This window comes from Sciurus vulgaris (genome assembly GCF_902686455.1).
Source record: "Sciurus vulgaris genome assembly, chromosome: X".
NCBI classification, from domain to species: domain Eukaryota; kingdom Metazoa; phylum Chordata; class Mammalia; order Rodentia; family Sciuridae; genus Sciurus; species Sciurus vulgaris.
In genome coordinates this window covers 45,046,604-45,074,414 of record NC_136471.1, presented here as the reverse complement: position 1 = coordinate 45,074,414, position 27,811 = coordinate 45,046,604, and the positions used below count along the sequence as shown (strand labels likewise).

At 37.5% G+C, this 27,811-nt stretch overlaps 2 protein-coding genes and 1 long non-coding RNA gene across 15 annotated transcripts in view; 1 reads left to right on the top strand and 2 right to left on the bottom strand.

Moving 5' to 3' along the window:
* The window catches only part of LOC306651963, a 318,748-nt gene extending 313,494 nt beyond the window's left edge, over positions 1 to 5,254 (bottom strand). For 11 of the 13 annotated variants that reach the window (XR_013761264.1, XR_013761265.1, XR_013761266.1 and 8 more), the window contains exon 1: positions 4,702 to 5,186. This is a non-coding gene — a long non-coding RNA (uncharacterized lncRNA). The other 2 variants (XR_013761263.1, XR_013761270.1) reach the window with 2 other exon arrangements.
* Positions 5,255 to 11,160: 5,906 nt separating this feature from the next.
* SERPINA7 (serpin family A member 7) lies at positions 11,161 to 16,349 on the bottom strand. Its single transcript, XM_079122721.1, has 5 exons — positions 16,260 to 16,349; positions 14,061 to 14,705; positions 12,802 to 13,075; positions 11,928 to 12,075; positions 11,161 to 11,425 (listed from the first exon to the last, which is right to left on the bottom strand). Exons 1-5 carry the CDS (start codon positions 16,309 to 16,311, stop codon positions 11,225 to 11,227), a joined length of 1,320 nt encoding a protein of 439 aa, XP_078978847.1. The 5' UTR covers positions 16,312 to 16,349; the 3' UTR covers positions 11,161 to 11,224.
* A 211-nt stretch (positions 16,350 to 16,560) lies between these two features.
* On the top strand, positions 16,561 to 25,860 carry LOC306650622 (uncharacterized protein). Its single transcript, XM_079122722.1, has 4 exons — positions 16,561 to 16,588; positions 23,206 to 23,556; positions 24,585 to 24,725; positions 25,648 to 25,860. The coding sequence occupies exons 1-3, from the start codon at positions 16,567 to 16,569 to the stop codon at positions 24,716 to 24,718; spliced, it is 507 nt and encodes a 168-aa protein (XP_078978848.1). The 5' UTR covers positions 16,561 to 16,566; the 3' UTR covers positions 24,719 to 24,725; positions 25,648 to 25,860.
* Positions 25,861 to 27,811: the final 1,951 nt, after the last annotated feature.

Below are 27,811 nucleotides of genomic sequence, written 5' to 3'. Positions count from 1 at the left end.
ACCTAAACACTGAGCCGCATCCCCAGCTCTTGTTTTGTATTTTATTAAGGGAGCAGATCTCACTGAATTGCTTAGGACCTTGCTAAATTGCTGAGTTTGGCTTTGAACTCATGATCCTCCTGCCTCAACCTCCCCAGCCACTGGGATTACAGGCACACACCAATGAGCCTGGCTAGATTATATTCATTTTTATACCAATCCAGTCATAAAATACAATTTTATGGAAGAAGAGGATTATGAAGTCAAAATACCTAGAGTCCTTGCAGATAGCTTTGTGGCCCTGTTCATATTTCTGTCCATTTTTCTTCAATGGGAACTGTATTACCTTCCTATGGCTTCTGTAACAAATCACTACAAACTCAAGGGCTTAAAATGAGAGAAATTGATTTCCTTTTAGTTTTGGAAGTCAGAAATACAAAGCATGTTTTCTGAGCAGAAACATAGATGCCAAAAGTGTTCCCTATCTGGAGGCACTAGAAGAGAATCAATCCCCTTGTTCTTTTCAACTTCAAGTGCAGCATACCTAGCAATCCTTGAACTATAGCCCCTTCATCCAGCCTCAATGCCAGAAACAGCATCTTCAAATCTCTCTCTGACTTCATTATTACACTACCTTCTCTGTGAGCAAATATCCCATTGCCTCCCTCTTAAAGGGACACTTATGGTTACATTTAGGACCCATTTGGATAAATCCAAGACAACCTCTCAAGATCCTTAACTTTCTTCATTAACAAAGTCCCTTTCACCATATAAATTAAAATTAATAGGTTCCACAGATTAGGATGTTTATAACTTTAGGGACCACTATTTAGTCTACCATAAGTACTGATCACATTAATCCACTAAATTGCATAGGGGTGGATATAAAATGTAGTCCCTCCTTAGGTGCATTTCCCATAAACAACTCTTCACTATGGAAATAGGAGCAGGACAGTTAGTTGTCTCTTCCATGTTCCTCCATAAGGTTGTCATAAAAATTAATGGAGATAATATGTATAAAATGCTTAGCATAGTGCCTGCGACATAGTAAATCCTTGATATAGCGTATCAGTATTTTTAGACACATACTCAATCACAAATTTATATATTTATTGATACATCTAATTTATTTTTTTTTCCTTTCTGCTTCCCAGTCAGGCATCTTGTGCACCCCTAGGACTTGATCACATTTACTCAGATAGCACCAACCTGATGTATATAAACCTTGGCTCTCAAGTGATTCTAGACATCTTTAGGGAAAGCTAATCTGCTTATTTCATTCCTCACAAGGTTTAGTACCAGGTTTGTCCCATGCTATCCAGGATACTTTATTATGTGTGGATTATGTTTTTAAGAATGCAAAAATAAATTTGTACTCTGTTTTGGGTTTTATTTTTTTTTTGGTTTGTTTTGTTTTAAATGAAAACATTTCAATAGTCTTTAAGAGTACAATTATTGATACTGGGAAATGATATTGGGCAAATTTTATTGCTAAATTTTGTGCAGGTACAAATATGTAACAACAAATCTCACCATTATATACCACTGTAATGTACCAATACAAATATGGAAAAAATATAATTATGGGCATTAGGTAAATTCAGAATATTGGGCAATTATTACCACTCTCCTTCTCCAGAACATTTTTATCATCCCAAATAAAAGCAATACTCATTAAACAACAATTCCCTTTTCTCATTACTACCATAACCATCTTCCTGATGTAAATTCTATTCTACCATCTGACTCAATGAGTTTGAATATTCCAGGTACCTCATATAATTGGAAGTACACAGTATTTGTTCTATTATAGATTATTTCATTTAGCATGATTTCAAAGTTCATTCCTATTATAGGATGTGTCAAAATTTCATTTTTATGACTGAATTTCTTTATATGTATACACTATATTATGTTTAGTCATCAACGGTATACAAGCATTTGTTTGAGTCATTGCTTTCAGTTCTTTTTTTTTTTTAATTTATTTATTTTATTATTTTTTTTATTGTAAACAAATGGGATACATGTTGTTTCCCTGTTTGTACATGGCGTAGAGGCATTCCATTTGTGTAATCATAAATTTACATAGAGTAAGGTTGTTTGATTCATTCTGTTATTTTTTTCCCTTCCCCCACCCCTCCCACCCCTCTTTACCCTCTATACAGTAGTTCCTTCCTCCATACTTGCCCCCCTCCCTAACCCTAACTCTAACCCTAACACTAACCCTTCCCTCCCCCCCATTATGTGTCATCCTCTACTTATTAGCGATATCATTCGTCCTTTGGCTTTTTGAGATTGGCTTATCTCACTTAGCATGATATTCTCCAATTTCATCCATTTGCCTGCAAATGCCATAATTTTATCATTCTTTATGGCTGAGTAATATTCCATTGTATATATATACCACAGTTTCTTTATCCACTCATCAATTGAAGGGCATCTAGGTTGGTTCCACAGTCTGGCTATTGTGAATTGAGCAGCTATGAACATTGATGTGGCTGTATCTCTGTAGTATGCTGATTTTAAGTCCTTTGGGTATAGGCCAAGGAGTGGGATAGCTGGGTCAAATGGAGGGTCCATTCCAAGTTTTCTAAGGAATCTCCACACTGCTTTCCAGAGTGGCTGCACTAATTTGCAGCCCCACCAGCAATGTATGAGTGTACCTTTCTCCCCACATCCTCACCAACACCTGTTGTTGCTCGTATTCTTGATAATAATTACCTTGAAGCAAAATTTCTATGTATTTTAGTAATTCTATGTTTAATATTTGAAGAAAATGACATACTGTTTTTCACAGTTGATACCATTTGTTAATTCCCATCAGCAATATCCAAGATTTCATACTTCTCCACATTTTCTCCTACACATCTTTTCCATTATTTAATATAGTAATTATCCTAATCAGTGTGAAATGTTGTCTCTTTACGGTTTTGGTCTGCATTTCCCTAATAACTGATGATGTTCAGCATCTTTTCAGTTTTTCTGGCCATTTTTATATCTTCCTAGTAGAAATATTTATACAACTCATTTTCCCATATTTTAATTTGGTTATTTTTATTATTGTTGGATTGTAGAAGTTCTTTATATATTTTGGATAATAATTTCTTATCAGATATTATTTGAAAATATTTTCTACAATTCTCTGATAGTTTCTTCACTCTCTTGAGTATGTCATTTAATACACAAAACCCTTTTCACCCAAGTTACATAATCTTGCCTCAGAGGTCTATATCACTTTCTCAAACTACTTAATTAACCTTGCCTGTCAAGGGACTTGGAATCAATTTCTAAGGAAGAGATTTGAAATGCACTGTGAGGAAACTACACAAAGTCAATAAATTTGACACCCCTGAATGGAGATCATTTATCTTATTCATTAACTTGACTTTTTTGCACCAAAGAGACTTACCCCAGAGGCCAAGAAAGCATTTGTGTACTTTTTTTTTGGGGGGGGGGGTGAGTGGACCTTAGTCCTCCTGACCCAAGACCCAATCATCAATTCCAAAGTCACCTTCACCCTCTTGAAGTTTGCTCTGATGTCTCGGTGTTTCTAAGGCACATGTATACATTAGTAATGGCTATAACTTAAATACGTGCATCCTCAGGGCAGACTTACTGTTTCTGAAAAACCTTCATCTTTGTCTCCTTTCAGTTATGGATCTTGGACATGGCTTCCACTTAAGTACATACAATAGAGACTACCTTAAAGTTCACATCTCCAGGACAAAATATGCTTTCACATTCCAAGAGAAACCACTGTGCCACAGTCCTGTTCCACCCACTGTAAACAGCAGTGATTAACAAATATACCAGACTTTGAAAAAGGAACCTACAACCTGTTTCTGACCTGTCTCCTCTATCTGCCTACACCAAGTCCCAAATGAAGAGGCCAAAACAAATTCCAGATAAGTGTAGTATCTTGCCTTAATTTCTAGGATGTCATCTTGGAAGTCTGAGAATTATGTGGATAAGCCATACATTCAGCATGGTATTTTTAGAATAGAAGAAAAAACTTAGAGAAGTGTGGAAGTGCAAGCACATGTGAATAAACTCCTAGAGACACTGGAAGCCCCACATGGCAAAGAGAGAGTAGCTGAGACTTCATGCCCCATGGAGTTTCCTAAAACATTGAAGAAGAACCACAGGATTGAACGAAAGGTTCAGAGGGCATCAAGACAATGTTATTAGAGGGGTCCTATGAAGGTCAGTGTGGGAATACAACAATGGAGCAAATGCCTATGGAAATGGACAGTGTGGACCAGGAATATTAGTAGAAGCCAGTATAGACAGATGTTCACTACCCTGGACAAGAAACTTGTCCCCTGATATCAAGTCAATGCATGAGCAAATCTTATCTTTTTTGCTAGTTAAATTATCATGAGATAATAATAAATAGTTGGGAAAAATCTTGATATGGGTCATATAGTCAACTAAAAAGAGAGGAAATCTTAATAAATGACTAAAGAAGTTGATGTGCTATTAGAAGAGTTGAGTGGTCAAGATCAATGTTCAGTGAAGTTATAGGAAAATATAGCAAAATTTTTTTCAATTCCATAAGCTGCTTCAGACAAATGTTCACAAACTCATTACTCATGATATTAGTGAGCTCCAGAAAAATATCATATATATGTGTGTGTGTGTGTGTGTGTGTGTGTGTGTGTGTGTGTGTGTGTGTATATATGATATTGAGAGAGAAAGAGAGATTTTAGAGCATTCACTTACATGATTGTGGAGATTGACAAGTCTGAAATCAGCAAGGCTGGAAGAATGGAGTCCCAGAAAAGAGTAGATTTTGCAGTGTCAGATTCAAAGCAGTCTGGAGTCAAAATTTCTTCTTTTCTCAGCTATTTCACTCCTTTTTCATAAAAATTTCAACTGAAGTATAATCCACTTCACTCACAGTCTATTGACTGAAATTTTCATCATATTTATTAACATCTTCACAGCAACCAAAAACTGAGCCTTGTAGCCTTGCATAGTTGACACATAAAATTACCCATCACAGTCATCATAACAAAGGAGAATTTCAGACAATTATGTGTGCAGAGTAGCTGACCTCCCAAAATACACTAATGTTTATATTATATGATGTAGTCCATCACTTTCTCCATGACAGTGCTATGTCAGTGATCAGGGTCCTCTCTCTACAGGAAATCATACTAGACCTTTTAGGCATGTAGTCTCTGAGAATGAGGAGAAAATCTGTGACTGACATAACCTTCCAGAAGAGCCTGCTGCTATCACAAGGTCTGTAGCTGGTAGTGACTTACGTTAGTTCCTTGATAGTCTTATGAAATGGATGAGCTCAAGTTAATATTAACAGTAGTATCACAGGTGCTGTTCCCGGATGACACAAGACAAGCTGCCAACTTTAGGCCATTCCTTGTGCTAGGTGTTAGACACAAATGGTGACAAAGGAGACCTTGACTCAACATTCAGAAATCCTTGTTCTGATGAAACTCAAATCAAAAGCAGTGGTTCTTACCCTGACTGTGTATAAGAACAACCTGAGGTTCTTCAAAAATACTCATGTCTGAATCTCAGCTGCAATTACTCTGATTTGGCTAAACTCTTTAATTATCTACCAGAATGGAGGATGGTTCTGGGAGAAGGAAAGCAACCAGAAGCAGGAGAAATTAGTAGCTACAAGAATAGTCAATGAATACCCTGCCCCCCTTATACTTTTCCTAGGCTCCAAGTATAACTTTCCCTTTTATAAGCTGAGATTGTGGTCTGGATGTAGCTTTGCCATATCTGTGGGTTTCACACAGCAGAAACAAAATTTTGAGAGAGTAGATTCATCAATCTAAAGTCCCATTGTAATAAAGAAAACCTAGGTTCAGGAAGTCTGAGTGCACTTGTATAATGGGTAGAAAAGGCAGGCTGAAGAGATCAGGACATGCCTGTGACATGGGAAGTTTTCCCAGAGCAAGCGCATGCCCAGGGGGTGGTCTGGGATGGGAGGTGCCAGTGCAATCAGGGTCCTTGGAAGCCCTGGATGGAACACAACAAAGCAGAAATGCAGGAGATGAGCTGGAATTGGGGGTTTGGCACATTGGACGCCTGGATATATTCCCATGGGAAAGACCCAAGAATGAGTGCTTCTGGGCTGTTTAACACCAATACCATTGGGGGCTACTGGTCCACCTTTTGAAAACATCTTTCTCTAATTCAATCAAAATCCTAGAGGGAGTAAAATATATTGGAGTGAACATACATAATAAAAATGCCCAGATCTTAAATGTACATTTTGATGAATCATCACCAGGTGCACACACCTGAACTCCATCCATTAGGAAACCACATCACCAGGGCCCAGAGATCATCTAAATATCTGTGGGACAGGTGCATTCCTCCTCTTCAACATATGGGAAATTGGACTCCAAAAAGCCTTTAACTTGCCCTAGAAGTTTGTTCCTTGTACATTTTTCACATGCAAGAATTAACGTGTGAGCATGTAAATAGATTATTAAATAGATTGTAATTAGTGCTACAACAGTGGATGTCAGGGAGAAGAACCAGTGGGAACAGGGTGAAAAGAGATACTAAGTCTGCTTATGAAAATCAGGAGTTGTAGCTCAGTGATAGAGCACTTGCCTAGCACATGTTAGGCATTGGATTCCTTCCTCAGCACCACATGAAAAATAAATAAATAAATAAATAAATAAAATAAAGGTATTGTGTCCATCTACAGCAAAAAATATTCTTAAAATATCAGGGATCACTTCACCAGAGAAGCTATATTTGAACTATGCTTTCCTTTTTTAATGTTTAAAAGACTATAGATAAGTACTGAAAATAATACGAGAAACAGATGCCAAAAATGCAGTACAAAAAATGTTTATATATTTCCTTTTCCTTGAAAAATAAGGAAAAATGAAATAAACTATTATAGATATGATTGAATTCCTCATTATTCTCTAACTCAATCTCATCACCATATTTTCTTCCTTAGAAGTAAGGATTAGCAAGAATTTGGTATGTATTTCCCCTTTTTTATACTTTTACTTCATATATGTGTATCCATGAATTGCTTAATACCGTTTTTTAAATTTTTTAAAAAGGTACACTTGACCAATAATAATCGTATCTATTTATGATGTATAGTTTTGTTTTAGCATATGTATACATTTTGAAATGACTACTGCAATAAATCTGTTTAACATATCATCACCTCACAAAGTTACTTTTTATTTCTGTGGTTGAGAATATTTAATATCTACTTTCCTAGCAGTTTTCAAGTATACAATGTATTATTATTACCTATAGTTGCCAAGCTCAGAGTCAGTAGAAATAAAAACTGGACCTGGAAAGAATTTAACTACAAACCTTCATTAGGGACTTCTGCTTGAGCCAGAAGGGAGAATGAATGAGAGAGTTGAGCAAAGAAAACTAAGGTTTATAGCTTTTAAGGTATCTACCTTAAAATAAGCAGGATAAGCAGGGTAAGCAGGAATGTGGTCTCTTGATGTCATCACATATAGATGTAGGATTTTATTTTCACCTACACTGTTCATCATGCTTCTTCATGCATTGCATGTTTCATTGTCACCTTAGGTCTATATGGGTATGTGTTTTAATATGTATCTTCTTTAATTTATTTCAGAATGTTTTTTTAGTTTTCACCATACAAGTCTTTCGCCTTTACAATACTTCATTTTCAGTTGCTAAAAACACAGTAACACAGATTAGATAACTCATAAAGAAAGGAAGTTTATTTTGGCTTATGGAGGTGATCCAAAACTGAGGGGCTGCATCTGGGAATGGCTTCTTGCTGGAAGAGTGCCAAGGAGGTGCATGTCATTTCTAAAGAGACAGGGAGCATGCATCTATATGTTTGTCTCTTCTGGTCTGTCTCTCTTTTCTGATAAAGTCACCAGGATTCAATCATGGAATCTTTATTATAATGAATCTTATCTAATACTAATCACTTCTTGAAAGTTCCATTTCTTTTTTATTTGTTCTTTTTAGATATACATGACTGTTGAATGTATTTTGACATATCATACAAACATGGAGTATAACTTCCCATTATTGTGGTTGTACATGATGTGGAGTTACACTAGACATGCATTCATATATGAACATAGGAAAGTTAGGTCCAATCAATTCTACTGTCTTTTCGATTTCCATGCTCCCTCTCTTCCCTTCATTCCCCTTCATATAATCCAATGAACTTCTGTTCTTCCCTCCCCTTGTGGTCTGTTAGCATCCATTTCTAAACACCATAATTAGTTTAATTTTCTGTCCTCTTAATACCTGACAATGAGTTTAAATTTCAACACATGAATCCTTGGATGACACTTTCAAACCATATCCATATCATCACAACTTCCTTGGTTACATTTATTCTTATTTTATTATTTCTTATTTACTATAAATAGGCTTGTATTTTTATTTCCTTTTAAGTTTGTTCACTGCTTTCTGCAAATGAAAGTGTTTTGTACATTGATGTTTTATATTCTGCATATTTATTGAGTTCATTTATATTCTAACATTTTTATATAAACAGATATAATTTTACTTCTTCCTTTCTTATTCAAATGTCTTTTATTTCTTTTTCTTGCCCAATATCTCTGACTAGACATCAGACATTATGTTGAATAGAAGTGGTGAGAAGGTGTGTTTCTTACCTTATTCCCTATCATAGAGGAAAAAATTTTTCCGTTTTTCATTTTTGAAAACTATGTTACCTGTAGGCTTTTTGTATACAGGCTTCATGATGAAGTAATTTTTTTCTCTTCTTAGTTTTTAAGAGTTTTTAATCATGAAAATGTGTTGAACTTTGTCAAGTTCTTTTTCTCTGAATCTATTGAGATTACTGCAACATATTTTGCTCTTCCTTCTTAATAAATGTGGTAGATCACATTATTTGAATGTGAAACTTCCTTGCATCCCAGAGACAAATCCCACTTGGTAATTTTGTATGAGTCTTTTAGTGTGCTGTTGGATTCAGTTTGATAGGTTTTCTGCTTTCTTTTCTTTTCTTTTGTTCCTACTGGGAATTGAACCCAGGGCCATATGCATGTGAGGAAAGCACACTATCACTGAGATAAATCACCAGCCCTTTTATTTTTATGTTGAGACAGGGTCTCCCTAAATTGTCCAGACTGTACTGGAAATTGTGATTCTTCTGCCTTAGCCTCCCCAGTAGCTAGGATTACAGGCATCTACCACCATATCCAGCTTTGGTTTGCTAGTATTACTGATGATGAACTTCTATGTTCATCCGGGATGTTGGCTTGCAAATTTTGTCCTTGTAGTGTCTTTGTCTGACTGTGTTATCAGTAAATCTGGCCTCATAAAATGAGTTTAAGCCTGTTCACTCCCTTTCATTTTGGTGTGGGAGGGAGAGTTTGAAATGGATTAGTGTTAATTATTCCATAAGTATTTCCAGTGGTGTCATCTGGTCCTGTTTTCTTTCTTGGTTGAGAAGTTGCTAAATGCTGATTCAATCTCTTCACTAGTTACGTCTATTTATATTTTCTTTTCTTCATGACTCAGTCTCAGTAAGTTGTATGGTTCCAGGAATTTATTTATTTCTTCTACATTATCAATTTTGGGGGGTAAACTCATTCATAATAGTGCCTTCTGATTCATTTTTTTTGTCATTAGTTGTATTTTCTCATCTTTCATTTCTGATTTTGAATCTTCTGTTTTTTAGTTTACCTACAGGTATGTCATCTTTTCAAAAACCAATTATAATTTATTGTTTGTTTTCTATTGTTTTTATATTCTCTATTTTATTTCTGCTTCAATATTATTTTTTCTCTCATGCTAACTTTAGACATAACACTTGTTATTAGTTCCGTGTGATATAAAGTTAGGGTTCTTTTCAGATTTTTCTTCCACTTGATGTAAGTATTTATCACTATGTATTTCAGTGTCAGCTTTTTTGCTGCATCTCATAGGTTTTGGTACACAATGATGACATGAATATTATTAGTATTTCCATTTAAAGGTGAAAAAATAAGGTACAGGGTTTAGCTACCTTGCTCAAGAATACAAAATACTGTGAGTAGCAGAACTAGGATTGTAATGTAACTTCATTGAAAGCAGACTCCATTTCAGTAGTTAACTTTCTATACCATGAATCACTATCCATGTCTGTGTTTCATATCCATAAGACCAAAATATGAACTATATCAGAAATAAGTAAACCTATAAGAAAGTGTCTAATAAGAAAAAATTTGACACACATATTTATAAAATGTATATGTTTACAAAAATATGTGCACATATTATGGAAGCATAACATCTAACATCTATAATAGCACTTAATGCATTTGTTGCTATTTTTCTATTGCTGAAAGATTTTTACCTTGGGACTAGAATCAACTATGGAATTAATCCTTATTGTGCTATTTATGTATGCCAAATTCTACACAGGGGTTTGAATACATATTGTCTGAGATTAAATCTACTTTGGTGAGTGGGGTGAGTTGGTATGCATAGGCAGAAAAACTTATTGAAGGATCTGAGGATTCTAAAAATATAAAACATCATTGAATATAGACACCAAAAGACAGGCTACCCAGGATTACTTGACCAAGTGGGAAAGGAGAGCAATATTTGAAAAAGAGTCTGATTAGAACACCGAAAATGAGGGGCTATAAGATATTTTATGACTCCTGCTCCACCAACAGTTTATAAATTAGCAAGATGAGAACTTTGGGGAGAGATAAGGTTGTACAGGGGAATTAATTTCTCACTTGCTCTGTTGTCTCATGCTTGCTAGGTCACAAAGTAATATTATACTGGGAGAAGCTTTATTCAACCTATCAATGGCAGTTCTGACAAGAACACCGAGAAGCATTCTTAAGCAGTGGAAGGAAGGAAGTTGAGAAATTTACATATAAGCCACTACCTTGCCATTTTTATATTCATCGATCTTATTGAAATACTGGAATATGAGGACCTGACCTGTATTTCAACTATTTCAATGGCAAAAGCATTTGTCATTCCAGTCAAATCTCCTGGAGCTAAATAATTGGGGAGATGGGGTTCTAAAGAATATATTCAGAATATATATACACAACCTTCCTCTGTTATGAGTAATAATAAATCAGCCATTGACTATCTGGATCTTTAGTCACAGGATTACTCTCTTTCACAGGCAATTGTACCAGGGTCCAATCTTCACCTATGTGTAAAGGCAAGTTTAAGCCCACATCAATCACATCACATCAGGCTATATTATTTATTTATTATTTACCATTATAATATGCACATGCAATTGCCCAAATTATACTTCTGTTGGGTCCACAACTTTCCCTAGAAACAGAATGCTTCTAGTGCTTTTCTCCAAAATCAATAGCAAGAAGGTTCTATTAAATCGAATAATAGGGTGAAGAGTTATTTCACGTTGATCCAGGAATCCAACTTCAGAGATCACTACATCTTCTGTTCCCTCTTCACCAAGGTGCAGCACAGCCTTGTGGGCAACCTGTGGTGAGCAGAACAAACACTGTTGGTTCCCTGAAAAAATAGGAATATTATTTGGGAAGGTTTGGAGGTAGAGAAGAGGATATTTGAGGCCACCCATTTTCTGTATTTTGTTGATGCTGCTTGAATATAAATGTCACTGGACTAAGTGCAGTTAAAGAATCACTGGCATTTTAGGGCTAGTTTTCAGGTCTATTCTCCATGAACTTTTGACTCCCAGAGTCACCTGCAAGCACCTCACCCATCTCCAGAACTGTATCTCATCAGAGTCACTTCTGATCTTTAAGATTTTCTATTAGTGTCATTTAGATAAGGGATGGGAGGAACTGCTATAGTGACTTATTTGTAGTAATAGGAATAAATCGGTGTAATTGTGACCTAGAAGGAGTCGCATCCTGTAGATAACAGATTATTTTCAGTGATAGAATGAAAGGGGTGAATTAATTGACTCTCAATGGTTCTTCCAGCTCATATATTCAAAGATTCATAATTTACCAACTTACATAGGAAAGTTTCAGACCATTGTCCTCTGTAAGTCCAAGAAAGTCAGCATTTTCAGCAAAGGCATCCTTGAGGCCCATTTTCATAAGCATGTTTCCAAGGTCATATGTGGCAGAAATGGAAAATTTTGGAACAAACAAGTCAATCCACCTGTAGGGAATGAAAAGGAGAGACATGGTAATCACCATACCAAGCTAAAGATTCTCTCCTTCTCTATATCTCTCATGATGGCATTTTATTAGACTTTGCTTCTCCCTTAAATATTGATAACCACTGCTATGTAGATGAATACATGGTGTAAAAGCCATATAAATTTTGTGGAAGGATTGCACTCTGGGTTAGCCAATGTCAAACTATAACTTTGGGAATAGATATGGAACTGGTAAGTCCTCTATTATCAAAAGGTGACATTTTGGTAGTGTTTGCAAAGGATAGGGAACCAGTGGCACAAAAATCAATGGATATCATCCAGGAGCATCATGGTTTTTCCATCTTATACTCGTAGCCCAGAAAGACTGCCCAACCACTCAACTTTGAAATCCTACCCATCCCCAAAGCTCTAGTGGTGTTGAGGAGATCAAAATTTAATTAGCAGGTTGACTTTGTAGAGTACATTTTATCTTTCTGTGCCTTTGTTTCTAATTTGAAAAATGTCAATAATACTACCTCCTTGCAGTTTTGATGAGGTACTTAGGTGAAATGAAGTGAGTAAAGTGTCCAGCAAAGGGCGCACATGGTTTGATTTGGCATATTATAATGATAATCACATAACTGGTGGTTCAGGGTGATTCTCCAGCTTCTGGGTTTCCATTGAAAGTTGTCTTACCTGCACCATTATGCCCTCCTTTTACCCCTCATATACTATATGTCATTTACCCCTTCTGCAGTAAGCGGTTCCACTTTTTCAGTGTTTTTGATGACATTGTTGCTTCTACCCACTCCATTTGTCCCTCTTTTGGAAAGACAAAGAGTGCCAGAGCATTCTTGCTGTAGTCCATTTGTAGTACTGTGCAGTTCAATTCCATATCTACCAGGTGATAGTATTGTTCTGTCTGGTGCATCATGGGCACTTGCACTGTGGTAGTCTTGTCCACTAAGAAGCTGGAGTTTTCTTCTGTCTTGGACGGATGAAAAGGATTTGCCCACTGGGCTTAAAATACAGAGAAAAAGAGAGGTGTTTCTTTTAAACTTGTATTAATACCAATGAGAGTGCTTCCATTTGCCATCTCATCTAGTAAATAAGACTACCAAGAAGTGGGTACCAACTGTCAACCATTTTACAATGAGTAGCTTAGGATCAGAGAAACAAAGTCACTTGACCTGGTCTCCCAGCTAGCAGATGGCAGAGCCAGGAATTATACCCAGAAATATTGGACTCCATAATTTGTGTTCAGAACAAATATACTTACACTGACCCACAGGGAGAAATAAGACAAAAAAAATCTGTCCTGCTATTTTGACCACCTATATGTGTGTGGTTTATGGCCAATAATTTTTCACTTCTCTACCAACCTGGCTGACATGTAGTATAGAATCATATGAAATCATTTGAGTACAATGATTTCTTGTTGTTACAAGGACCAGATTTACAGTTTAAAACACCTAGTTGGGAACAACAGCTTTGAAATTTATTAACTGTATGAAGTTGGATTGGATGAATATGAGGACTGGATAAGACAATATATGTAAATCACGCATGGAGCATAGTGTTTGGTACATAGGAGGCACACAATATATGATGAAAGTATTTATGTAACTTGTCCAAATGTGCATAACAAGTGAGGATAACAGTAGAGCTTATATACAAATCTGTCTACTTCCAAGAATAGGCTTGTCCTACTTCACCAAATATTTGGAAAACCACAAATTTTTAGCCAAATATGAGCAGGATGTTCATACCATTGTCACCCACCTCTCTGAAAGGGCGCTCTCCCTAGAAATTTCCTGGACTCATGCACAGAGCTGTGTGTCCTTCCTGGATGATCCAATACTATGCACAGCTATGTCCAGTGGAGCAGATCACTGTGGCATGAGGGACACCTACTGATGCCAGTAATAAGAGACCATGAGCTCCCCCCAGGGCTCCACCAAATTATCCGAACAGTAGACTTGAAATTGACATACTACAGTCTTACCTTTAAAGTAAATATAATTCACCAGTACCATGATGGTGTTCAGCTTGAGGTCTTGGATTAGGTTCACAATTTTCCCTTTGGTTTGCTTCTCCACATGACAGTTGATCTCCTGTCGGGCTGCAGAAACATTGGAGAAGTCAGTAGAAAAGACTTCAGTTTCATAGAGGGTCTTGACATCATCCAAGAACTTTCCCAGTGGTTTCAGATGCTTCCCAATGAAGAAGGCATTTCCCATCTGCAATTCCAGTTCCTTCTTTGGAAAATTCAGTGAACAGATCAGGTGTTGGAAGCCCTGTTGTATCTCTGTCACTGGAATATCTGTGAGGTTGTACCCTAAGACCTCCAGGATCTGAGTTTGGGTGCTGGAGCCGGCCCCAAAGGAAAGCATGGCCAAAGCTGCAGAAATGCTCACAGGGGAAAAGAAGATGTTCCGATCTGGGGTTTCCACAGTGAGCCTCCGGTACAGGTTGAATGCAAAGTCAGCATTGATGGATGACATCTTATAAAGAGTGGCATTTTGTTGGGGCAAATGGCAGGTAGTTACTTTGCCTTCAGAGCTGTTAGGTGGTGCACAATGGATTGTAGCATGAAGCCCAAGTACCAAGAGAATCAGATATAACAATGTCATTCTGGAAGGAAGATAATCTATAAAAGATGAATTGAGAGAACCATTGGGGAAGCTTAGCTGGATTAAACGCTCTCTGATCCAGAGACATAAAAATCATCCACCTTGATCAGTAAAACAATAGCAAATATTTTATGGTATTCTAACCAAGGAATGGTGGATATCTCTCTCCTCTAAAAATCTTATGACATATCTACTGGCAGCAGGTATTAGGAGAAATGTCTTGCTAGGGCCATGTACTCTCATTAAGATGTAGGAACAACATATGAAAATACTATGAGTATATTAAATTGATTGAAATCAAATTACTTGTTGTTTGAAATAGAGGCAGCCTTATGGAGAGGGAAGAATTCTTAGGTAGAATTAGCACTCCTGCTTATCTGCTTATGTTCTTATAGTTTAGAATTTTCAATTGTGTTTGTGTGTTTTAATTTAGCATTTTATTGAGATAACATCTGTGAAATGAGATGATAGAACACCTATCATTTTCATAGCTAAGAGAAAAAGTAAGAGGAATTTATATGGCGTATGATTAGTTGGAATAAAAGATAGTGATCATGATAAACCTCATGAGCTAAAATTTGTGCATATGCAAAATACATGGAAACCACAGTACTATTTTTAAACAACAAGAAAATGAAAGTATAAATTTGTGTTTTAGATCTCTTTAACTATCCGTATCATCTAAAAAGTCATTTATAATTTTAAGACCTATTAATACTATTATTATCACACTCATGTTATTTTCTAATTATTAGAGTGGAACCAGAATACTCTGGTATATGATTCTCTGAACCTGGAAGAGTACAAGTAAATAGCATAAGGGACTTAACTGTGGACTAACCAATGACAATGGATTTGTGACTAAAATGAAGAAATTCCTGGAGTCAGGGCAAGGCTCCTTTCTCAACCTTCCCTGTTCTTCCTGAGTGATTTCATCTTAGGCATTCAACTGTTACCTCAAAAACCTCTTTCTCTCAAGTCCACATTGTTCTCCTGAATTCTTAACCATCTACTCAGCTGTATATTGGACATATCCACCAGGATTGTCCACTCATACCCTGGTCTCAATTGGGAAATTTCAAAGTTTCAAAATATAAGCATATCATTTTGTCATTCCTTCATCTTCATTCCATCACAGTCTGTTTCATCACTGCTTGTGGAGAACTGAAGGCCTGAGACCTCAGAGTCATCCTGAGAGTTTCCTTCATTCATATTGCCCACTTCTAATGAGTTATGTTGCCCTGTGAATACTGCCTGAATACCTCTCACAACTTCTCCTTTCTGTCCACCCCTCTACTTCAATTGCCTCAGTTCATGGCCAGAACCACTGTGTCAACTCCTGTCAGGTCACACTGCCTCCTATTTCCTCCTTAAACTACTCTATCCAATCTCCATATTGTCACAAGAGTCCTCTTTCTGTAAAATACTAAGGCTGTTTAGGAGGTCAGTTATCAGATGACCACACTTAGACCTTGGCCCTTGGACCTAGAAACTTGGAGCTCATAGTTATTTGGGACTCTGGCTTGCTGATAGAGATGTTTAAAGTTCCCAAAGAGAAAATAAGTACTTACAGAACATTCCCAAGAAGTCACTTGCACCTCTCAGAAAGAAACGCCTTTCCATCTTTATAACATGCCCTGTATTGCAAAACTAGAACACTCTTAGTTACAAATTAACCCTGACATGAACCCTGGGTTGATACTTTCAAAGATGATTTACAAAACCAAGGCCAAAAGGAAAAAAGTAAAAATGATAAGATTTGAACTTTGGGTGATTTCTTCTGCTGCTCAATCCTTCATCTAAATCAAAAGAGAAAGAGAGCTGTCAGAGCCAGTGGAGTGCAGATTCATGCTAGGAAAAGTGTCTTCAGCAGACAGAATGACATCCATGGATGCCAAAAGTGAGCAGGAAAAAGACAGTTCTTGCCATTCAAGGCCAAATAGTGCTAGGATTGGTGGCCTTTGGAGAGAAAGGTACACACAGGCAGAGGCTGGGTATACCTCTCTAATGGGTGCTGTGGAAATTATTTGTTCATTGGAGGAGGAAGTGACATCAAAGTAAACCTCTTATCTGTCCTGGGTTTGGGTCTGGAATATTCCCCAAAATCACATCTATTAAAGACTTGGTCTCCAATGCAGCAGTGTTTCTAGGTGAGTCTGTGGGGAAGAGATTGGATCATGAGAGCTCTAATTTCATCAGTGCATTCATCTATTTGGTGGATTAATAATTTGAGTGAACTAGTGGGAGGAGATGGAAACTTGTAGGCAGGTAGGGCATGGTTGGAGGAAGTATAGGGTACTGGGGATTTATAGTCCTTTGAGGGTTATATCTTGTCCATGGCCCTTTCCTCTCTCCTTCCCACCTGCCATTAGCTGAGCAGCTTATCTCCACCACATCTTTCTTTTTTTATTGTTCCACCACACCCTTCTACCATGATGTTTTGCCTCACCTCAGACAAAGAGCAATGGAGCAGGAAAACAATGGGCTTAATCTCTGAAATAATTAGCTCAAAATAAACCTCTCATTCTTTAAATTTTTCTCCTGTAATTTTGTCAGATATTTTGGTCACAGTGACAAAAAGACGACTAGCACAAAACCCTAGTCTTCTGATGCTGCACACGTGTATATACCAAGAGGAAAACTAGTCCTGTTTTCTGGTCACTAAAATTCCACGTACCCTCCCTTGCCCTGAGAATTCCATAGAAGATGCAGAAGGGGCCAAAGAACGTAGAATTAAAATCCCACTATCCAGGATTAATTATGTACTTGACTGTACAATGAAGAATCGGGAGAAAAGTGCACCAAACTCAGCAAGAACTGAATTCAGCTTTGCTTTTCTAAGTTTCTAGCTGTAATGATAGTAACAGCAATTCCTGATGCTAATTGATCACATACCTGACATGAAGTATCTTATTTCAGACATTGCCAGCTTCAGGACTACATTACAGACATACGTTTTAAGTCAGACAGGCAGTAGGGGGAGAAACGAAGGGTTACATGCAGCCTACGGTGGTACTTTAAAACCAGAATAAATAGTTCAGACTTTAACCTGAGGGGATTGGGAAGCCAGCAAGGTGTTTTGACGAGGAATGGGTAGGGGAAGGGTGAATGAGCTTGCCCTTGTTTCTTCTCAACTGAATAAAGACTGAGCTCCTTATGTGAAAAGCACTACACCCAGCCCTGGGGTTCAGAGGCAAATGCTAAATATCATTCTCACACCCAAGCGAAACCTTGAACTACTTGGTACCCACTGCCCAAACTGAATAGGAGAGGGAACATTCATCTATTGGCATTAGCATACATGCCCAAAATGCTCACATATCTAACTGGAGCATATTTCCCACAGAAAATCAGTGGTAAGCTCAGGTCTCTTGAATGCCAAGTCAGTTCATACTCAATTCTGGTAATAGAACATATTGCCTACTCTCTTAGCTACCCCAAGTCCGTGCAGAAAAAAATACTAAAAGAATGTTTAAGAAAGACAACTTCCAAACCTCTGCCCTCTGGTGGCATAGTTATACAAATGGCACAGGTTCTTTGCTGCATCTGATTTTGTTGAGCTTATCTAGCAGGTAGCAACTGCAGGGCTTGGGTGTTACATGAGAAAGGCATCCTTCCCCCTGGAGACTCCCTTGTTCTGTATTATGGATTCAGAATCACTACACCTGTACTTCTGTCATGTCTCTGCTGTTTACTTACTGTGTAGTTTGAGACAAGTTACTTAATCCCTAAACCTCAGTTGTCTCACCTCTAAGGTGGATATTTGTATCAAATGAAAGATAAAAGTATTTATTAGTGAAGTTTCTGGTACTGTAAGAAAATTCCTGAGACTGGGTGGCTTTATAAGGAAAATATTTATGTAGTTCATGATTCTGGAAATTCAAGGGCATGACATCAGCATAATCTCAGCTCTCACGAGAGCCTTATCAAAGATGGAATCACATTAGGGGGAGGGCATCTATGAGGAAGAGAGTACAAGGCCAGACAAGAAGCCAGGGATCTATTCAGAGATAAGAGTCAGGCTTTTATAACACCATGCTCACATGAAAGATAATGGAGGGATTCCATGAGCACAACCTTAATCCCTTTTGAGGACATTTCCCCAGTGACTTAATACAAGGCATATGTTTTAAAGTTTTCATGGCCTCTAAACTGCCATGGTGAATGCTTTCTCCCTATGTCCTCTTCAAGGAAGGGTAAGAGTTCCCCTCCTCGACCTCTTTTATAAAGGTACAAATCCCAATCATTATGGCTATTCCTCCATGACCTAATCACTTCCCAAAGGCTCCACCACCTAACACCATTGAAGCAAAAATTAAAGACAGGCAGTCAGTGTAGATTGGTAATCAGGTAGGATCATGAAAATGGAGACCAGTTTGAGCCCAGAAGTTGGAGATTGGCCCTGCTTTCAACACTTGCCTTAGCACACTAATGTTCAAACTTCAATATTTAAGGAGGCAGAACTCATCACTGATAACCGGTGGTATCACCATCACCTGAGGGGTTAGGATTTCAACATAAGATTTGAGAGGAAACATTCAGATCATAGCAGGGACTTTGTATCTCCTTGCATGAAGAGGTTTAGCATGTTTTCAGTTGCATGTGGGAGAGTTGCATCATGATACGTAGAAGAATGACTTTGCTCTTTTCTTTACTTGTAAGTGAAGTAGGCATTAAAATGGTGCTTGTGGGTGCCAAGGAGACAAGAGTTGGACTGTGGGAGATTCATAATGTGCCAACTACATCTCCCAGAAATCTTTCTTTGTATGTTTCTGTTTAGGGTTGTTCCCAACAGAAATTTCCCTAAACTTTGAAAAGAAGAAATGAAGGAATAGCTGTGTAGACCAGGTGTTCTCCTGTGCATCTGCTGCTTTGCCTTGTTGACAATGGCAGTAGCCAGGTTTGTAGCTTTAGTTTTCAGGTTACTATTCCTCCAGCTTCTCTAAGTCTGGGTCAGATTCAAGAGAAGCTTTGTGGAAAGACTTCCACTTCTCTGCCAGGTCCTACATGGCAGTCAATTTTTCTACTTGAACATGGAGAAAGTCTGGCATGTGTTCCAGTGAGAGAAAGATAGTTTCCATCTTGCTTGCATGTCCCATTTTTTCCTTACATTTCCCCATCCATGTTTACTCTTTCTTCCTAACCCTATATCTTGTGAGTTTAGAATCAGCACCAGATTCTAAAGAAGCAGCTGTATAAAAATTGTTTTACCAGTTCCAACCATAGTGTAAGGTCAAGTCTCTTATAAATCCCTTCTTCCAGAGAGTCAAGAAAACTCTCAGAAAACAAGTGCATTTGAGGGGAAAATGAAAACTGTGGTCGCCACACAGAGGTCTGTGGCCCAGATTTGGAAGTTAACCTAAAGTCCTCCTTCCTTCTTTCTGGATAAAAGCCCAGTCATTGTGACCTTTCCTGATTATTTCAACTACACAGATTTATAGTCAATATATTAATTATTAAGTCGACTAAGTAATGGGTCCATTTTACATTTAGTCTATTTCTACAACCTGACTTGGAGTCACTTATTTCCAGAAACAGTGGCACGCACTTCTTGGTCCCTGAGAATATTTTTGATCAGGGATGGGAGGAGTTATTAAGACAGGATGGTCTCATCCTTTCAGAGTCCTTCAACTTGTGGCAGTTGACTTCTTTTGTGGCTGGTTATTTAAGCCTTCAACTGAAAATGCCCTACAGGCTGGATAGGTAAGAAGAAATTCTGTCTCAAATTCAGATTGGACTTCAGGAAAACATATTTTGAGAATCACTCTGCTACTAACTAGCATAATGTTGGTAAGCCAGTCAGATTCTTTGGATCTTAGTTTTTCCAAGAAAAAAAAAATGGTCTTGGAAGTGATCTCTAAGCCACCATCCAGCTCTGGCATTCAAGAAGAATCCAAAATTCCTCTCCTATTTTTCTCCCTTTAGAGAAAATGCAAAGGGGTGTAAAACCACACATCAGGTGGAAGGGTAAGAATTACTCAAAAATAGTGTTGTATCTAGCTGTTCAAAATAAAAATCAACTGAATTTTTTTAGACTCATACTGTGTGCTAATGTTAATTTCAGATTTGGATTAAGGATTTGAATGAAAAATTAAGAAGACCTTCAAACAAGAAGGAAATACAGAATAAGATGCATTTTTCTTTTTACTGAAAGAATTTGGAAGTTTTAACTGTGTATTTAGAAACACTAATCATTATAAAGTATCTTAAAAATAAAGCAGAAAAATGTTTTGGTCAAATAGTTAATGTGCTGAACACAATTCCATCTCATCCCATCTCAAACCTTGACTACAGGCATGATACAAATTATTGCATACCCAGGGAATATGAATTTAAAGTCTGTGTTCCTTGGGAAAAAGTGGATTGTGCCAAAACCAAATCAGAAGTTTCATTCTGAAGGCCCAAGAGACAAATCAATAAATTATTTTCAATAATCCAAGATAGGACACCAATATTACAAGTCAAGTATACCTAGTCTGAAAATCTGAAATTTGACATACTCCAAAAATATTCGGGCATCAGCATGATGTTTCAAGTACAAATTCCACACCTGACCTCATGTGACAGGTCCAACTCAAAACAAAATTGAACTAAAATTATTGTATAAAATTACCTTCTGGCTATGCATAGAAAGTATATATGAAACATGAATAAATTCACTTCTAGCTTGGATCCCGTACAAGATATCTCATTATATCTGGGCACAATGGTGCACACCTTCAATCCCAGTGGCTGGGGAGGCTGAGGCAGAAGGATCATAAGTTCAAAGCCAGCCTTGGAAAGGCCCTGAGCAACTTAGCAAGACCCTGTTTCAAAATAAAATATGAAAAATTAGAGCTGGGGATGTGGCTCAGTGGTTAAGTGCCCTTGGTTCAATCCCTGCTACCAGAAAACAAAAAAGATATCTCATTATGCATATGTAAACATTACAGAATCTGAAAAAATCTGAAAGCTAAAATGCTTCTATTCCCAAGCATTTCAGACAAAGGAATATTCAACTTGTATTGATAATATTTAAGCACATATAGCATACCAAAATGTGAAATGTGCTTTCATGCCCATTATCTAATTTGATTGTCAAAGCAACCTTATGAAGTAACTAGGGAGTAATTTCACTAGGCTGATAGATGATAAAACTAAATCCTGCAGAGGATAAGTAACACAAAATGGTCACAATGGAGAGCAAGTGATGAAAACAACTTTAGACCTCAGATTTGGATTCTTAAGTTTTGTTGTCTTTGAACAGAGAAAAGATTTAGAAATTTTCTACGTTTCTTTCCCAATTTAAGCCAGTGCTTTATGAGAACCATTGGGCTTCCTTCTTGAAGTGGAATCACAGACAATATTAAAAACATTTCAGTTAGGTCAGAGAAATTAAAATGATTTATTGGTAGCATTTTTCTGAAATGTGATATTTCTAAGTCATATTTTTGTAAGAAAATATTTTCAGAGTGATAAGAGATTTTCCAAAGTAAGAAATAGTGTTGGATATATCCATAATTTTAAAATTTATTTACAATCGAGACCATGGCTTAGTAGGGCTAATTGCGATATAAAGTCCTAGTTTGCTTACTCAGAAACCATCCTAAGAAATCCATCCTTTATAATGTCTGTAAGGTTGCATTCAAACAAGTATCCCTCCTCCTTTGTGCATTTTTCAGAGGCTTGATGTGAATTTGGAAGTTTTCATTAAATGCTTTCCTACTCTAGTTTCTTTTTTTAACTCTTCTCAACCTTCTATTATATGCATTTCAATTTTGTATCCTCTTTTCTAAGTAACTTTAATAACATTACAACATCTGCATCTCTCTCTCTCTCTCTCTCTCTCTCTCTCTCTCTCTCTCTCTCTCTCTCTCTCAGGTTCGTAAAACTGTGGAGATTGGATATATGTGATTTTTTTTATGTCCACCCCTCCTAGCATAAGTCCTTCCCAGGTAGAAATTAGGGGGAAAATTCATAGTTCCTGTGCCTCCAGGTACAAATATATTGGACTGCTTTAATTCTGGCAATGGCAGAATTTAAAGGACAGGACACATCCAGACCTAAAGGTTAGACCAAGAACCTAAGAACTCAAGAAATTAAGGGAGACAAGATCTAAACACTAGGAATTGAGGACCTTGATCACTCATTGGACACAGATCATGTCAATCATTACTTCTCAGCAAATGAGCTTAGAGCTCGTGAGGAAGCCGGTCATCTTTTGTTGACATCTCTAATCTCCACCCCCATCAACTGCCCATCCGAATCTTTCCCAACTTGTCAGCCACCATCTCAGGGCCCAGCAGGGGTAGGTCACTCCTTGGGCCTCCCTCCACAGGTGCAGTCTCAAGCTGCTGTCCCCTATGGGAGCACCTTCTCTGGTGCCCTCGCCACATCCCAGCAGCCCCTGCAGCCAAAGTCCTCCCCTCCCTCCCAGCATTCACCTGGGTGGCAGCCATTTTCATAGCCATCATCCCTGACACCAGATCGCAGTAACTAACTAGAGTGTTTCCCCTGTCATGTCTGACACCACTAAAGAGCGAGAAACAGCTTCTGGGGGGCCGAATGGAGTTGGAAGATGGGTGAATCCAGATCAGAAATACATGGAAGGCGGTTTGGTGCCTGAAGAATGGGTAGATATAGCTGCCGGATTTGTGGCCCCGATGGCTTTCCAAGCAGAGATGCAAGCCATTTGGGAGGAGGAAGAGGATGAGCATGTCTGGCCCAATGTTGAGGAAGAGAGGGATATACAGCTGGTGGAAGAGGAGGAAGAATACAATGAGGAGGAGGAAAAGGAGAATGAAGAGGAGGACAGCCATGAAGAGTGGGGCCACAATGAGGACGATGATGAAGAAAATGATCAGGAAATTGTAGAAGTCACAGTTGGCGGTAAGTTATCTTTGGTGGGTGTCTTGGTCCTTGTGGTGAAATGTGGTCCCTTCCCTTCTACACCTTACCTATTATAGTGATCTTATCCCAGTAATGCACCACACAGACCACGTGGAAACCTGATGACCCAGGAGAGGGAGCAGAGGTCTGGAAGAGCAATTACCTACCCTGGTAACAGGGGAAGGTTATTGGTGGCAAAAGCAAAATTCTTGGGCCTTTGATGTCTCTGTTAATTGCTGGCTAACTTCTAGGGCATGCTCATAGCTTACCTATCCTGGTTAAGCAGTGGGCCAGTGTTCTCCAAAAACCTATGGCCCAATTGGCCCATGTAGAAGTCCAATTCTGTAAATACCTTCCTGTCTTGAGGAAAAATATGTTGCCTTCTACTAGTCTCTGTTTGAAAAGAGATTGAGGATATGCAATGCAGTGTATGTGCCCACAGAAAATGAATGCTAGCAGGTATTAAATGTTCAGGAAGGATCTTAAGAGGAAATGGATGGAGTGTCTAAAAGCAAAGGGTAAACAAATGGCATACCCTGTTTTTGACTGGTAGATTTTAAAAATGTAAAGATTCTTGGCAGGATGATCAAAGAAAATGATGAACTGGTACTAGAGCATTTGAAAAAGGTTAAAATTATATTTTCATAGGTTGAGGAACAAATTAACAATAGAATTTAAGTCAGTTAAATAGTTGTTCAGTAAATTTTTAACAAAACCTTTAACAAATGCAATCAGACCCATATATGATTCTGATCCTTTCTTGTCCAAAGGGCTAGAAATAATCAGTAGCACAGGGTTGAGATGTATGGGAAAGAGGGGGAAATGTCACTATGGAAACTATTGACCAGAGGAAATGTGAGAGCCATGGAAATATTGTATTAACTACTAGGAAGGTATCCAGATATTCTTTTTATAAAACATACTTCTGTCCTGAGAATAGAGCCCTGGATGCTTCTACTGATTGCTAATTGAGTTATTTTTTTTTTTCTGAGAAGTTGTGGTCTGTTTTATTCTTTACTATTAAATAGCTGAATATAAGTATGGAAACTCTGATGATGAGGCCCAAGAAGTAGAATATGAGAAAGAGAAAGATGAGGATGACACTGAAAAACTGGAAGAAGATCCTAACAATAATTCAGAACCAGCTGAAAGCAGCCCCTAGAATCCAGGTATCTATGTGTAGCTATGTATATCACCTAACCATTACTGACACTATACCTGATACACTTTTAAATGGTTTTGGTAAACTAGATAACAAAAAAAAAGGTGGAAAATTTAGCTTTAAAATTCAGTTTACTATTATTAGTGTGCTTATATACTAGATGGTATGGAATGTAGCATGTTCTTAAATGCTCCTTGTTTTCAATTCTTTGAGCTATAAGACTGCTCCATGTAGAAAGCTGACCAGACTTTGTAGCTGAGACCAACATTTATTTTGAACATTGTTGACCACAAGTGGCTAAAGTAACAGTACATATTCTAGTTGCAGCTTCATCATTCATGTACAGAAATACTCTTTTACTAACTTAGGAAATAATGCTTTTGAGTGTATGACTAATCACAGAGGTGTAATAATGATTTCAAGTAGAATCACCGTAATTCATACCTAAGTATTCATTCTATTTTAAATTTATGTATTTCATACAACAATCAAAAGAAAATAAGTCTAGAGAGATTGTTTCTCACTAAATTCATAATTAATTCAATTTATATCTCATATATCATTTTAAAAAATACTCTCCTTTTACTGAGATGAAACCTGTGACACAAGTAGGTTAAGAGAGTATGGTTCATGGAGAGAGTCTTTCAATGGAAAGACTCACTGAAATCCCAGAATGATCTCTCAAAGCAAAACAAAACAAGCACTTTCAACGTTTAAATATTGGTAAATGAGGTTTCTGTGATCATAACATAAAATTATGTTTATGCATGAGCACTTTGATACCCAAGGATCTGGGTTATAAGAGGAAAATGTGTTGGTTTTGCCTGTTGAGACAACAGACACACATTGACAGTTTATTCAGATTTAGAATGTCACTGGTGCATGTTAATGCTGTACATTTGTCAGTTATCTCTTATTTCTTCCCACAGTTTGAACGCAGAGAATTACAAGAAGGAAGAACCAGTGAATTTGTAACAGATTAAAGATTTTCTGATTTTTAGCAGCACGTGAGCATTTTATCAGCACTGGTTTTGTTCTGAAGTTAGTCACCCCAAAAGTAATATCCACTGTTATCTGACTCCTCTTCTATGCTTTTTGGATATATTTGACAGCATTCATTTTGGTCCAAAATAAAAGGTTTTTGAAACCAATAAGCTAAAGACTGTTTGATAAATAACACTGACTCATCTATGGCCATACCACCTTGAATGCACCCAATCCAATCTCGGCTGATATATAACACAGACTCAAATCTATTGATGTATCTTTCTTTTTGTTTTGGTTGCCAGTAATTGAAGGGGGTCACTTTCAACTACATTTTAAGTTCTTTTATTATACCCCTAATTAATTACAATATCAAGTTAAACATTTTACACGAAGAAAGAGGTGAAATTCTAGCCTCTACTGCATTTTATTGAAAGAAACCAATGAATGCTTCAATGTTTTTGTCAGCTTTTTTACTGCTGTGACTAAGAGACCTGAAAGAAAAATTTTAGGGGTGGAAAAGATTATTTTGGGGCTCACGTTTTCAGAGATCTCAGTCCATTTACATCAGGCTCCATTCCTCAGAACTGGAGGTAAGGTGGGACATCATGGCAGGAGAGTGTGGTGGAAGGAAGCAGCTCGCATCATGGTGATCAGGAAGCCGAGATAGAGGCTCCATTTGCCAGATACAAATATATGCCCCAAAGCCACACTCCAATTACCACCTCCTCCAGCCACACCCTACCACTTCAGTTATCACTCAGTTAATTCCTATCAGGGGATTAATTCACTGATTGGGTTAAGGCATTTATAACCCAATTATTTCTCCTCTAAATCTTCTTGCATTGTCTCACATCTGAATTTTTGGCTAACACCCACCTCACATTCAAATCATAACACCCAACATGCCTGGAAGCCAGATAGTGCTGTTAGGCTGCCATGCTTGAGCAACAGCAGCAGCATCTGGGAACTTGTTAGAAATGGAAATACCCAAGTCCACTCCAGAAATACTACATAAGAAATTTTGAAGGTGGACCAACAATCAGTATTTACAAGTTTTTTCGGGTGACTAATGAAGTACATTAATGTTGGAGAACCACTGGTTTACAGCAGTGGGAGGAAAACTCAGCATCACCATTGTTAATTAATTGACAAATTTTAGGTAAATTGAACAGGACAACAACGACTGGACTGTGGATGGGTCGAGAATTCCTAGGTCTTGGGGCATAGATACATAACTTCTGCAGGGGCAAAGATTGGATGGTTACAGTGGAAAATATGGATAAATGACAAAGCTAATTCCAGATAGATACAAATTTTATGATACCCTGTATACAAAGTTTAATAATATGCACAATATTCACATAATGATTATGGATTCATATATATGCAGTAAAAGACATACATAGGAGAGATTCATACATATGTAGCATGCAGAAAGGCATTTATGACAATGATAAACACCATAATTAGGGTAGTGGCTATGTCTTATGGAGAGAAAGAGGATAATTCAGTTGTAGAAGGTTACACTTAGGTTTCTACACCTGTCATAAAGCATTACCATGAAGTACATGGGTTGGAACAACAGAAATTTATACTCTGGTAGTTCTGAAGGTCACAAGTCTAAAATCAAGTTTCCAGTATATGGACACCCCCTCCATTCTCTCGGTGAGAATCCTTACTGCCTCTTTCAGATACTGGTGGGTTTTGGTATTCCTTATCTTAGGGTAACAGTACTCTAACCTCTGCCTCCTTTTCATATGACCTTCCCTGTTTCTTTCACTGTCCTTTCCCTTATCCAAGGACTCCAGTCATTAGATTTAAGGCTTACCCTAAATACAGAATAATTTTATCTTGAGTTTCTTTAATAAATTACATCCACAAAGACCTTATTTCCAAATAAGGTCATACTTACAAATGTACCAGGGATTAGGATTTTTAAGAGAAATTCAACCCACTATAAGAAACACAGGTTTCCACTGTATTTGCATTATTATATTAGGTTGTGTGGTAGATATATAATATAGTATAGTCAGTTCATCAGATCCATGGGTATTGTCAACACAGACAACTGTGTATTGTCCAACCAACAATGGATCAAAAATATTT

Coding starts and splice junctions, on each gene's coding strand:
- SERPINA7 (XM_079122721.1), bottom strand. CDS start 16,311: ATGGAAAGGCGTTTCTTTCTGAGAGGTGCAAGTGACTTCTTGGGAATG. Junction 14,706..16,259: donor TGACTTCTTGGGAATGTTCT/GTAAGTACTTAT, acceptor CATCTTTTATAG/ATTATCTTCCTTCCAGAATG. Junction 13,076..14,060: donor GAATTATATTTACTTTAAAG/GTAAGACTGTAG, acceptor CTGTATTTTAAG/CCCAGTGGGCAAATCCTTTT.
- LOC306650622 (XM_079122722.1), top strand. CDS start 16,567: ATGACATCCATGGATGCCAAAA. Junction 16,589..23,205: donor GACATCCATGGATGCCAAAA/GTGAGCAGGAAA, acceptor ACACCACTAAAG/AGCGAGAAACAGCTTCTGGG. Junction 23,557..24,584: donor TGTAGAAGTCACAGTTGGCG/GTAAGTTATCTT, acceptor ACTATTAAATAG/CTGAATATAAGTATGGAAAC.